At 43.9% G+C, this 14,051-nt stretch overlaps 1 protein-coding gene across 2 annotated transcripts in view; it reads right to left on the bottom strand.

The window, feature by feature from the left end:
* The window catches only part of PTPRT (protein tyrosine phosphatase, receptor type T), a 1,113,081-nt gene that overhangs the window by 159,430 nt on the left and 939,600 nt on the right, over positions 1 to 14,051 (bottom strand). For both annotated transcript variants that reach the window (XM_025399269.1, XM_025399270.1), the window contains one exon: positions 4,317 to 4,452. In XM_025399269.1, the coding sequence (XP_025255054.1) occupies positions 4,317 to 4,452 (136 nt within the window). The remainder of the gene's footprint in view (positions 1 to 4,316; positions 4,453 to 14,051) is intronic.

Raw genomic sequence — 14,051 nt, 5'->3', positions numbered from 1 at the left:
CCAAACACACTCTTGGAACAAAATTTTCCATTTGGACAGGCAAGGAAAGTTTGGCAGAGTTCAGGCTGGACTAGGAAGAGCTGGGCAGGGGAGCAGGGGAGAAGATAGGGTCTGGCTAGAACCACGCATGGTACCAACTTTGAATACACCTCCCTAAAATTTCCTAGTTCTTATTTGAAAATTAAAATGTGATGGACAGGTTAGTGTAGGATCCAGACAAGTCCAGGGGTGCAGATCTTGTGAAAAGTCCTGCATAACTTGGCTTTGTTGTTTCCCTATGCATAAGCGCATGGCCATGCTTTAAGCTTTAAGGGACCATGTTCAGACTCCAGGAAGTGTGTCCCAAGGGATAAAACTGAACTATATGAAACTTGTGTGCGCATACATACAATTTCACGCTCCACAAACAAACATTGAATTGTAGACCTTCTTGTATGTGAGTGGCTAATGAACACCTTCAACTACTGAGACATGCTGGTTAAGGCAATAAGACTTGATCTTTTCACCTTAATTTGCATGAAAGGCACAAAGTGCCCCATGGTATGAAGTTAAGAAAACATAGAGTTGGTCATGCAACCTTTTGACTGCTGATTTTGGAGGAGTGGGGAGGATGTCTAACAGTTCTAAGGGGAGGAGGCAAGGAATGAAGATGATCAGGACCGCAGTGATGAGTTAGTGATGAAGGTCTCTCTCGATGTCAGGACTTAACATGGTGCTCATGAAAAGGAGGTATGTTTTACTACATAATGACATGGGGTACCAATTACAGAACATTCAGATGTGATCTCTAGATGTGATCAACAGATCCAGAAGAAAAAGATGGAGCCACTATCTAGTGACAGCAGAAGGATGGATATTGTGTAGCTGGTGTGGCTAAAACCACACTGGTAGTTAACTCTGTCAGTGAGGGGCTCCAGGATCCCTTCTTATAATGTTCATATCATCCTGTGTATGTCCATGCAATCCTAATTCCATATGGTTCCATATTCAATATAGCCCAGTTCAAACAGCCAAAGATAATGCAAAAAGAATTCTAAACTTTAGCTTCTCTTTCAAACTATAAGAGAATCCCATTTAAATCACCCACCAACATCTCATATCCCTTTCTCCTTTTCATTTCTCAAGATCTCCCTCCCCCCATTACAAAACAAAACCAAGCAACAACAAAACACCTCTCAGGTTTTGTTGATATTCTCTCTTTTCCCTCCTGTATTTTGTTTTCAGTTATCTAAATATACATTAATTAAGCTTTTTTCATTAAACCATTCCCTTCGTCCTTGGATCTCAAGCCCATTCTCTGTCTGTCTTCTAGTTCTGTGTCATAAAAGGAAACCCCTAATAGGAAGAGAAGGACTCTTTGGAGAGTGGCAAGGAAGCTCTAAAGTCAATAATGACAAACCTTCAGGGGGAGAAGCTAGGGACATCTTATGTTTGCTGGAAACATCTGTGGCTATAGCTTTAGGGAGGCTTTGAGTCAGTTGAACATATTAGGAGTAGGAAAAAACCAGAAAGCGACCATGTCCATGCCCAGGGAAGGCAGGGAGAAGACCCAGGCAAACTTAAGCCAGTGGACGGGTTGCAGCAGGTGTTGGCCTCTGTGAACTCCTGAGTCCAAGCACTGTAGGTGATGATAGGACACTGAGGAGATGTTAAGGAGGTATGTTTTACTACATATGTAGCATCCTGAGCTATGGTGATAAGCCTGTTACTTGGAAGTTTCTTTGACTTGAATACATCTTCCTTTGAGGTAGATGTAGATAGTATTCTGGCCAACAGTAACTTGGTAGCAGACTCAATTAATCAGTGATAAATATATATATATATATATATATGCATATATATATATGCAGCTGGGGGTAGCTGGGAAAGAAGAGGTGCACAGAATTTTGCTTTCCTTTGGGGCATCTCTAGACACAGGAAGGGATTGTAGGTAAGTGGAAAGAGTGCAGTCCTATGTGCAATTTCTCTCTTCCTCCCCATTTTCTCCTTTTCTCCTCCTACCCTCCCCTCCCATCTGTAAACTGTTCCAATCATCTAGGCCAACAAAATGTCTTAGTTTCTTCAAAAGATGCCATATATGTAAACACTGAGTAGCACCCCACAACATGCAATGCCCAGGTTTTGCCTCCTGGGGAGAAATGGTGATCATGTGATGCCTGTTGATTGGGTCTGATGGACAGTTTTGATAGACATGAGAGATGATAAAGATACTCAGAAGAGGTTAAAACTACCACAAAGGACTCATTTTATAGTTGCTCCCACCCTGGAAACATAAAGCCTTTTCCTCCCTCCCAAAAAGTCACACGTTTCAGAAATAGCTGTGAGAAGGAAGTGAAATTTCTTCACAATCTCACAGACGATGGTGACGTGGGTTAAGCCAGGCTTTAGAAAGAGCAAAATTGGAAGAGCGTATCTGATTTACAAATCAGTGGCAAAGAATAAGAAAATTCCAGGTCTACCAAAGAGGTATTCAGTTCCATTAATTTGGGTGGACAATCCCAAACTCACCTCTGCCTCTAATACATCTGTAATTCTAAGAAACATTTCAATGATCTTACACGTACAACGTGCTTACTCCCCCAGGGAAATCAAAAGTCATATACTACCCCATGTAATAGCAACAGACTAGTCACCAGGACATATAATGTGGCCATGTGTTATCAGTGATGATGGTGATATGACAATGTAGTGTTGACCTTAACCCTTTGAGGGCTCTTCACCTCCAATATTAACATAGTACCTTCTGTTACCGCTCATTTCTCCAACCAGAACATCAGAGCCTGGAGGAGAACCTTAGCTCTTAAGCCATTCTGCTGGGAGCTTGAGGCAAGACATGATCCTATTAGACAATAAATGCCAAGAAAAGATGTCCTCACAGTATAATGTCCTGGCCAGAGGCAGGTACAACTGATCCAAAGCAGAATCATAAGAAAGAGACAGAGGGACATCCTGGTGCTTGCATAGTCAAGAGAGGGTTGACTGGACCCTAGTATTTCTAAATCACTGATCGCTGGAAATGGGGATACTGCTTTTTTTAAAAAAAAAATTCTGCATTTTATATTCATGTGGTTCCTAAGGTAGATGCTGGAATTAGTTGTCAGGGGTACTCTGTCCCTTTGTTTTGGTGGGAAACACATTTGATGAGCATTTTTCATCCTACAGATGGAAGCAAGTTCCCAGCCCTTGTTCTTGGGGTTGCCCTGAACTTTGTGCATAAGCAAACCCAGAGTTTCAGGCTGAGGTGTTGGTTTGGTTAATAATGTAGAAGGCTTTTTTGCCTGGGAGCAGGGCACAATACACCACATAGTATTATAATGTGGATAAATGTTTTGTTTGCTATGACAGACTGAGGAGTGGGAAGGTAGAGACTAAGGTTGGGGTCCTGGCATTGAAACTGAGAAGACGTGGAGGTGGGAAGTAGATGTGTTAGCATTGTGGCAGGCAGGGGCTAAGGAGAGGGGCGAGTAAGACTCCCTGTTTAAAGGAATAACCAGTGCACCCTGGGGACAGGGATAGCTGATATTTACCCTTTGTATTTTCTTCCCTCTCTGTAATTTCCTTGTGTTATCCTCAAGCCTTGTGAATGCCTCTTAAACAGAAGATGCTGGTGTAGTAAATCTTGGGAATAAGGGAGGAATCTGCATGCTTGCTTTTATGAGAAATGCAACTGGAGAAAACACACAGTATGAGCAAACTGGTAGCTGGCCAGAGGAGTCCAGGGAGACATGCTGTTGAGAGGTGACAAGCAACAGCAACCCTGCTGGGAAGGTTTCGTGGGACAGGGCATAGTACACAGCCTGTAATAGGACTTGTAATTGGGAACTCTTATACCATTGTAGGCTTTATCTCTCATGGAGAGGGCGGCCTGGGATGCTATTATTTGACCAATGGAAATCATGGGCAAATGGAGGTGAGAATGGTAAAACACTACTTTCCTGCAACTGTGTTTCTGGACTCATCTATGTTCCTGGGGCTCCTGAACTATCCTGATGACATGATTGATTGCAACACAGCAGTTAACTCCTAAAAGACTCAATTCGTGATACATGGAATCCCATGGCACATCGCAGTGGCCCAGTCATAGGGACCACTGGTCCATAAGAAACTGGCCACCTCAGGACCACCTGCCAAGCAGGCAGCATGCACCCTTCAAACAGCAACACAATGAACCACAGCTGGCCCACTTATTTCAGGACCTCAATGGTTGTATCAGAAGATCCCTGCTGGACGATGATTAACAGAGCAAAATCCTGGCCACACAGCAGTGATGGGGTCACCGCGGGTCAGCAGAGTCTTCCGGGCAGCAGCAGACTCACCTCCTTTTGATGGTGAGCATCACACCTAGGAGAATGATGATGAACATGAGGAGGCCAGCGATCACGCCAGCCATCTTCACGGTGTTGTCCACCTGCTTCTCTGGCTCCACAGTGTTAGAATTCTGAGTGGAGGCACCTAGGAGGGGAAAGGAAAGGACAGCAATGTTGAAAGCACCCACATATGTGACTAGACAATCATCATAATGACAACAGTTTCCTTCAGTTGAGTGCTCACTATGTGCCAGGCACTGTGCTAAGGGCATCACATACATTGTCCCATGTAATAACTTTTGAGGATCAATTCCTTGTGAGGTTGGGATGATCATTACATTCTTCTGAGATGAAGAAACTGACGTGCAGAGAAATTAAGTGAGTTGTCCAAGGTTCTCACCTGGGTACCTGTGTTGAAGCATCCTTTTCCTTAAGGCAATTCTCTCTCTCTCATATTGCTTTGTTTGTAAGATCAAACCATGGAACATTTCCTGGGCTTGTGTAATTATACCTAACCCTACATTATTCTTTTAGGTAAATGATGGAAATAATAGCTTTATGTTGGGGCAACACAATTTAAATCACTAGATTTTTAAAGATAAAAAGAGGTTTTTGTTTTGTTCTTTATAGGAAACAAACGGTAGGGTAAAAAGTTTGTATATTCAAGGGAACTTGAATACACCTTGGGTTCAAAAAAACACTTAAATCTGATGAATTCCATTTTTAGCATTTAATACTAATGCAACATACTCTACCAGGTGTTAACTTGCTGACATAATCCTCAGTAGAGGAGGCAGGTAACTGGCCACTCACTATATCCTTAGCCCTGTGCTGGGTAACTTCATGGATCTGGCCTGGTCAATCCTCACAAACATTCCCAAAGATAGATGAGATACTGATTTTCCCATTTTATAGATGAGAAAACCAAGCAAAGTTGCTGAAAGTCACATGGCTGATAAAGGTAAGGGCCAGAATTCCACAGGTTTTGTGATTCCAATTTTAGACCTCAATGGTCAGAACCCCTGAATCCAGCTCTCAAGTCATCTAGTTCCTCAATCCTTTCTCCCTAAAACAACCATTCTGCTTATGCCATAGCAAAGTAAGCAGGCAAACAATGCCAAAAACCAGTGTCTTCATGCTATGTACTAGGGATTAGAGGCAACATCTGATTTCAGACATTCTAGAGAGTGGTCCAGGGGTTACCAGCACCCTAAGTGAATTTCCTCCTGCTTCTGTTTATATTCCCATTGGTGCCAGCCTTTAAGTGTGAGGCAGCTTAAAAGTCTAAACCACCCTTTTCCTAACTCATTCCTTCTTTTCTTCCACATCTACATCAGCTCATTCTTCGTCAGCCAATACACTTTCTCTGAGTCTGTGCCCCTGGGAGAGTTTCTCCCTCTTCTCTAAATTCTATTACCACTTTATAACACTTTGCACATGCCTCACAATATCTCTTACTACAATGCACCAATATTATTAGTTATTTGTTTTCACATCTGTCTCCTCCAGTGGTCTGCAAACTCCTCAGGGGCAAGATTATGTCTCGTTTATCTTAGTTTTCCCATGTTAGCACAGACTCTGACTGGTAATAGGGCTCCCTAAATGTTTGTGGTTGTTTAGTGTTTAGCTAAGGGGATGACGTCTCTGCCCACACACATTTGTTCTCATGGAAGCAAATTGAGTTTTCTCCTTTTTTAAGTCATGTGTTCATAGAACTCAGCGGAGTCTTGAGTTGAAGGAATGCTACTACCCAAAAGCTATGGTCCTGATTCCCCAAATGCACTGATGTTTAAGCCCTCCAGCACATTGATACACCCCCTTTTTTTTGCTTAAGAGCATTAAGTGTTTCCTCTCTCAGAGCACTTTCCCCAAGCTGTTGTAACTTAGACATGTTGGGTTTGCTTGGTCAAGTCTCTAGTGAGAATGCTAAGTCACCCTATTCATTTCTCTAATGCCAGTGTCTAGCACAGGCCTCCCTCCTCATCATTGCTGCTTAACAGATAATTATAATGTAATACGAGGGTGAGTGAACCACAGTTGTGTGCTTTATTTATCCATTCAATCATTCGTTATTTTGCCACTGAGTGGCCATGAGCTGTGTGCTAAACTATGCTGTCTGTAGAGTCAGAGATTCTGTTCCTAGAAGGACTTATGGATAAGGAATTTTATTCATTCCTTTCACAAGCTAATGGCAAAACCAACTCATCAAATTCCAGGGCTGACTGAGTAGACTCTGCTCATCTACAGCCTAGAGAATTCCTAAAAGAGTTGTCCACCACCTCTTTAGCAGGGCTGGTCTGACATTCCGGGATGGGGGGACCAGGGCTGGTTCTGAGTAGCTCCCATGCAGCCCCCATTTCCCAGGCTGGAGACATGATTTTTGAGATGTGGCTAATCCACAATGTAGCAAGCATAAAGGAAGGGGAGAATCTCAGATCCAAATTTCTTCAATATTGATGGAGTCTTTTTATTTAGATTTGGAGGAATGGTTGTCTCTGGGGCATTCACTCATTGGCACAGCCTAATTTTACTCAGTGTGCCTGCTACCAGGTCCTGTTCTAGAGACTAGGAGTACAATGGCAAAGAGCCCCTAGAGAGGATTCTATTACTCTAGGAACAATGCGATTAGCTTGGTCTAATGAGACTCATACTTCATTCCTTCCGTAAGTGATCATAAATACCCACTATGTGCCAGGCATTTGGTGATACACTGGTGAGCAAAACAGGTACAGTTCCTGCTCTCAAAGAGTCTACAATTAGTCGTGGTTGGGGGTAGAGGAATACAATGAATAAATCCAGAATCAGTAACAGCAAACTTGAACCCTGTTAAGGTTTGAACAGAGAAGCACATGACACTTGTAAATAGATACTTGCATAATTTAAAAAAATGAATTGCTTCTTGGAGCAATTCATCCCTAATAGGGGTGAGCTCCAAAGGAAGAAAGGCTGTAACCAGGCAAAGGGATCATGAAAGCAACATATGGGAGCAGCAGGAGAAATAGCCTTGGCTAAAGCTGTGCAATGGGGCAAGTATCCTGTTGTGCTTAAAAAAAAAAAAAAAAAAAGAAATGTAGTATAACCAAGGCAAGAAAGCAAGGAGGGAAGGATGAGAAAGACGCTGGAGGGGGCATCATGCATCAGTCCACACAGGATATTATGGCCCCAATGAGGGCTTGTGTTCTTTAACCTAAGGAACACAGGGCACCATTTAAGTGTTATTCAAGGAGCAATGATATGGTCAGATTTGTATTTCCAACAGATCATTCCAGCTTTAGTGTGGAACCAAAGTGGATTGGTGAAATGAGTTTTGCAGGCATTCAGATGGGAGATGATAGTTGCTTAGACTCAGGTGCTGACAGTGAAGATAGACAGATGTGATTAAAGAGATAATTACTTGAAATAGCTATAGATAAAATCTGTTGATGGCTTGGATATGGGGAATAAAGGAGAAAGAACTGTCAAGAATGACCACAAATCTTTGGCTTGCATGATAGGGTGGATGACAGTAATGTTTACGGGTTCCAGACACAATGGAAAAAGAATAGCTTTAGGGGGGAAATATATCTGGGGCAACTTGAGCTTGAGATATACTCCAGAAAAGTATGTAGTCAAAAATGCGATCTGGAGCTCTAAATAAAAGGTCAGAGCTGGAGGCAAAAATGTGTGAGTCATATGTACACAGATGGTATTTGAAGCATGGGGGCCTGTTGACGAAATCACCCTGGGAGAGAATAAAGAGTGTAAGGAAAAACAGACCTAGAATAGAGACTTGAGGGTCTGCAGTATTTAGTGAGTAGAGGGAGATAAGCCTGAATGGGGAACAGGAGTGACCACACAGGTAGGAAGTAAACCTGGGAGAGTATAGCATCCTAGAGCCAAGAGAAGAGAATGTTTCAAAAAGGAGGGCATGACCAACTGTGCCAAACGCTGTTCGCAGGGTAGAATCAAGTCCACACACGAAGGAAAGTGAAGATCTTGCATGAGTATTAGAAAACGTTTCCCAAAAGAATTCCAAGACATTCCTAAATAGAAGCAGCTTCAGCAATGACCGTAAACCTACAAAAGAACATACTTGAGGGCCATGGAAGAACATTCAGGGGATTTGGAGAGGCTGTCTGAAAGTCCAGAGCCCAGAGGTTTAGACAAATTCAATGAGTTCAGCCAACAGGTAGCAGAGCTGAAATCACAGACTTTACACAGTGAGGTTTTTAGAAAAATCCACGCTTGATTGGTCTAACCAGACATCAGATACAGGAATGTGAACATTCCCTGGGATAGGGAAAATCCAGCTTTGGCATTCTTTAGGGGAACTTGCCCTAGTCTCTGGAGATTTGTGCCTCTGTTCATAGTGGAAGTGTGTTGACAGGGTTCACAGGTGATACAGGAAATTGGACTAAAGCCAAGACAACATCCATGTGTGGCTCCTATATCTGAGGGATAGACAGAGGATGGGAGGGTCCTGCTTTTGTGGCAGTCAGGTCTGTCCACAGGGATTATATCTTAAATGCTCAGTGGAGCAGAATGTGACCTGTGATGGGAGTCATAAGAGAGCACATCAGGGTTGGCTACTGATGGGGCCCCTGGCAATGCGGTGGGCTTTCACAGATGCCAGCAGTAGGTACACATAGAAGGCTATCTGTCTGACTCATTGGCCCTAATCAAAAGGGACTTTTCAGAGGGCTATCCCACTGGAAGTGTGTTATCCCACTGGAAGAGTGTTATCCCACTGGAAGCCCAGAGTGTTATCCCACTGGAAGCCCTTCAGTGGGATAACACCTGCATTACTTTTACCCCAAGCCTACCCTTTCCAGGAGAGTCAGGCTTAGTATTAGTCTGAGTCCCTAAAAAGCTGTCTCTGACTCTGGGTGACTTTGGTTTATTAAGCAGGGACTGGGAATTTGGGAACTGAGAGAAAGAGGAGGAATTTGGATGCATCTTCCTCATCTTTACCCTCCAGAGGACCCAATCTGAGAATAGGCCAACTGAATCAGAATTGGCATCTAGGCAGGCATCAGAAGGTAAAGTTCTCCAACTGGAGAAGCTTTAAGGCTCTACTTGAGCCCCCTGTGTGATGTGATCATCAAAAATAATCTTGTGAACTCAGCTTGCACTGACAGGAGACTCCCTCTCCAACATCACGCTGCAAGCCTGACCTTACGGCACAGCCAGCTGTGTCCTCTGAGCTCTGAGCACTCCCAAAGGCAGAACCGGTTCTCAAAGCAGCTGCTGCTGCATCCTGCTCTCTACTCTTTCCCCAAATGCCATGATGGCTAAGGATCCAGTCTCCTCCTAGCTCCAGCCCAGAGTCTTAATCTGGCTTTTTTTTTTTTTTTTTTTGAGACGGAGTCTTGCTCTGTCGCCCAGGCTGGAGTGCAGTGGCGCGGTCTCGGCTCACTGCAAGCTCCGCCTCCCAGGTTCACGCCATTCTCCTGCCTCAGCCTCCGAGTAGCTGGGACTACAGGCGCCCGCCACCACGCCCGGCTAGTTTTTTGTATTTTTAGTAGAGACGGGGTTTCACCATGTTAGCCAGGATGGTCTCGATCTCCTGACCTCGTGATCCACCCGCCTCGGCCTCCCAAAGTGCTGGGATTACAGGCTTGAGCCACCGCGCCCGGCCTTAATCTGGCTTTTAATGTGCTACCTGTCTACTCTTACATATGGAAACCTGGTGCACAAGGCACGGCCCTTGGTTTATTAAGGTCTACTTCCCTCCCTCAATATTAGCTCCTTACACAGGGTCCAGTTGCCATGTTTTGTCTCTCTGCTGCCTCTTCCCTTGCTACCCAGCAACACTCCCAGCTGATTTTCCCCAAGGATTACTGAGATCTAACAAGGGCAGTGCTGTCCTGCTCTATTCTGCACTGGTCAGAACACTCTGGTGAGTCCTGTCCAGCTGTGAACTCGACCTCTCAAAAGGGACCTCCAGAGTGAAGACAGGCCATGAGCCTTACTACTCAAAAAGTGGTCCATTGACCAGAATATTGGCAAAACTTGGGAGTTTATAAAAAATGCAGAATCTTGAGCCCCACCCCAGACCTACTAAATCAGCAGCTGCATTGTAACAAGGTCTCTACATGATTCGGGTATACATTGACTGAGATGCACAGTGATCCAGATATTATTGACTTTGAAGGTATATCACTCCGAATCAGGATTTTTCATCTTAGGGAAGGGAAGATTCAGATGAGAACTAATTTTTGCCTTTAGATAGATAAAGGGCCATTGTGGAAGATGGAGTAGATTTGGTCCCTTTAATTTGAAAGCTCAGAGCTATATCACTGGGTAGAAGTGACAGGGGGTAGATTAGGAATCAACAAAGGAAACGTTTGAATGTGGAAGAGCTTTTCAGCTGAGGCTAAAGCCCAGACCCTTTCATTGCAGCATCATGGTATAGAGAGAGGATGAGGTCATTATGGTTCCAAAGTCCTGCATCAGAGTCAGCCCTTCATTTTACCTGCTTACTCTGTCTCTGTTCTCATCTCCTTGGCTTCCTAGATGCATAACTAAGCCATGAGGACATCACATCTACAGGATGCTGACCTTTTTCTCTGACATCATCTCTTACCTCAACTTGGTTCCCCTTAATTCCAGTAATACTCATACTCTCGGCGAGAGGAATTCTCCCTATTATCTTTAGAGCCATGGGACTCCCATGCAGTCTATTCCTGCCCCCTCACTCTGACCCTCCCCATGTTACCCACAAAGGCAGGGAAATATGTCATCAACAAGGACAAGAGCTGGCTGGAACATCCTGTGCTCCCCCTAAAGCAGAAGGGACGACAAGACTTCTTATGCTCCTTTTGATGTCAAGATGCTATGGTTTTATGAGACTGGTCAAAAGCATCAGGTTTCACATTGGAAATATGCAAGCTTGCGTCTAGATGCCATCACTAATGGGTTGTGCGACCTTGATCAAACCTGTTAACCACAATGTGATTTGATATTCTCATTTATGAAATAATGAGAAAATGCCAAGTTCACGCAGGGATTTTCTAAGAATTAAATGTAATAATGGAGGGAAAAATGCTTGATAAATTCTGAGGAACTGTTCACATATGGGGCATAGTGATGATGTGACCTTAGCACTGGTTCCAGGGTAGTACGAGGGTTTTTTGTGTCTATGAACTGTAGGTCACAGAGGCTGGGGCAATGCCTCCTTGTAACCTGCTGTCTAAGTTCATCCAACCCTCAGGATAAAGGCAGAGCCCCCAGAGTGATTCACTTAACTTTCCTCCTATAGGCAAGGCCCGTATCAGGCTTACATCTGGATGACTTAATGGCAGCAATAATATAATTTGGCAACAAGGGATTGGCAATTAATGATTAATGATTCATTCTGAAGTGCTCTCACTGGTGACAGGCCCAATTCTAGAGCTTCACTTCAGAGAATTTTCCTTGTAAAGATATGGAGCAAAAATAGGAGTCACAGATAAAGAACATCTAATTGCAACTGATAAAACCAAGTAAATCCCAATGGATGCATAACCCATGCTGATGATCATCACTGACGGTAAAGAAAGCAAGCCGGCTCTCAGGGACACAATTCCTAAAAGCTGCACTCTTTAAAACACACAGTTGTTTCTCAGCTATCCAAGGGCATATTATCCCCAGTGTGGCTTATCAGAGGCAAATCTTACTTTGCTGGCAGTTTACCCCTGTCTACTGAATGACTTCTTTTGTTGAAGAGTTTCTCTGTCCTTACTCTGGCTTTGTATGTATCTGGCACCCAGTAGGGAAAACCTTTGAAACCCTGACTCTAAGCTGGTACCTCTATGCCAGTGAAGGTTTTAAGCATTACAGGCACCTCTGATTATGGGGGTTTTGCCAAGAGGAGATAACAGGGAAAAGATGAGGATGCTGGGCAATTTTCTGGCTCTTCTCAAGTCAGGTAAGCACCAAAAACCTTCTTAATTTTGCTGGAAACAAATTCTCAGAATAGCAGATTATTTTTAAGATGGAATTAAAGTCCAAGACAGAAAAGAAGTTGGCAGGAGAGCATCTGGATACTTCATTAGATTCAAGCCTCTAGACTTTACAAATTGCATCCCAAGGCATTGAGAGTATTTGTAATTGTGATCATGAACTACTTTGGCAGTCTTTGAGGACTGAAATCGTAGAAAACAGGAGGGGTGTGACAAGCCTGGGGAGAAACAAATGCTGTTGCTGACTTTTTTTTTTAAATGAAAAAAAATGTGTATTTCAGATACTTTACACTAGCGTGATGTTGATACAGGAAAAAAAATAGACTAGATGATTAAATCAGGTTCCCCCCACCCCCACCCTTACCACTTAAAAAAGGAAGAAATAATCACCAGAAACTAGCACAGCCTCACATCAGACAACATCCAACCAGGGAATAGGAAACCACTCCTAATTTTTAAAACAGAGCAAATTTACTAGATAATTAGTACACAGGGATTAGGAGACAATGGTGGGGAGACTCAGAGGGCAGTGGTATCAGGAAGCCACTACCCAGCCCAGACTGGAGAAACAAAAAGAGGTGGTGGAGTTCTCAGAGCCCAGAGGTAAGGATCACTCAACAGAAGTGGAACTCTGGTTGACCCAAACCCAGAAGCCAGCAGTCATGGGGGTCCCATGCAGGGGTCGCCTACATGCCCAGGAGCATAGGGCAACAGTGAAGAATGGATATGACACCACATGGGCCAAGGACCAGCGTGGGCTTCTTATAATCAAGTGATGCTAGCGTCACCTCTCTTTGCCACTTTTGAGGGGTGTGTGGACTTGTAAGTCAGGGAGAATGTCCAGTACTGCATCTTGATTTTAGCCAAGCTGAGGCCAACATGGAGAAATTGTGGCTTTCCGGACAGCCAGGTGTGAAACTGAGTTCTTCCAGAAGATGGAAACAGAAGGCTCAGGATATTTGACCACATGCCAAGTACTAACAATGAACAATAAAGAGGTAACACATTTAGGGCTTTTACTACAATCCAGGCTGCTGTTTTAAGCCCTTCACATATATTCTCTCTTTTAATCTTCACAGCCCTATCAATATGGTTTGGATCTGTGTCTGCACCCAAACCTCATGTCGAACTATAATCTCCAGGGTTGGAGGTGGGGCCTGGTGGGAGGTGGTTGGATCCCCCATGAATGGTTTAGCACCATCCCTTTGGTACTGTCCTCATGAGAGTGAGTGAGTTCTAATGAGATCTGGTCATTTAGAAGTGTGTAGCATCTCCACCCCCCCACCCCCGCCACTACTCTCTCATGCTTCTGATCCTGCCATGTAAGATGCCTGCTGCCCCTTTGCCTTCTACCATGATTGGAAGCTTCCTGAGGCCTCCCTAGAAGCAGAAGCTGTTATGCATCCTCTACAGCCTATAGAACCATGAGCCAATGAAACCTCTTTTCTTTAAAATTACCCAGTCTTGGGTATTTATAGCAATGTGGGAATGAACTAATACACCTATGAAGCAGGTTCCATCATTATACCTATTTCTGAGATGTGGGAACAGCCTCTGAGAGACTAAGTAATGGTAGCAAGCAGGAGAGCTGGGACATGGGCCCTGGCAGTCTAGCACAGTTTATTCTCTTTAACCTATTGTACTACTGTGTCATCACTCTAATAAATAGGGGGAGAGACTGTTCAGCAGAGAAATGTGGTTGTCCTTTCTCAAATATCTGAAGAAGCAGACCCGTATTTAGATCTAGCATCTTCCATTGACCAGCCAGATTAAAATCTCTTTGTATTGATGCCTGTCCCTGCAGGGCTTGCCACCCGCTCTA

The sequence above is a fragment of the Theropithecus gelada genome, chromosome 10 (assembly GCF_003255815.1).
Source record: "Theropithecus gelada isolate Dixy chromosome 10, Tgel_1.0, whole genome shotgun sequence".
Classification (NCBI taxonomy): domain Eukaryota; kingdom Metazoa; phylum Chordata; class Mammalia; order Primates; family Cercopithecidae; genus Theropithecus; species Theropithecus gelada.
Note: the sequence above shows the minus strand (reverse complement) of the source record. Positions and strands in the feature narration are given on the sequence as shown.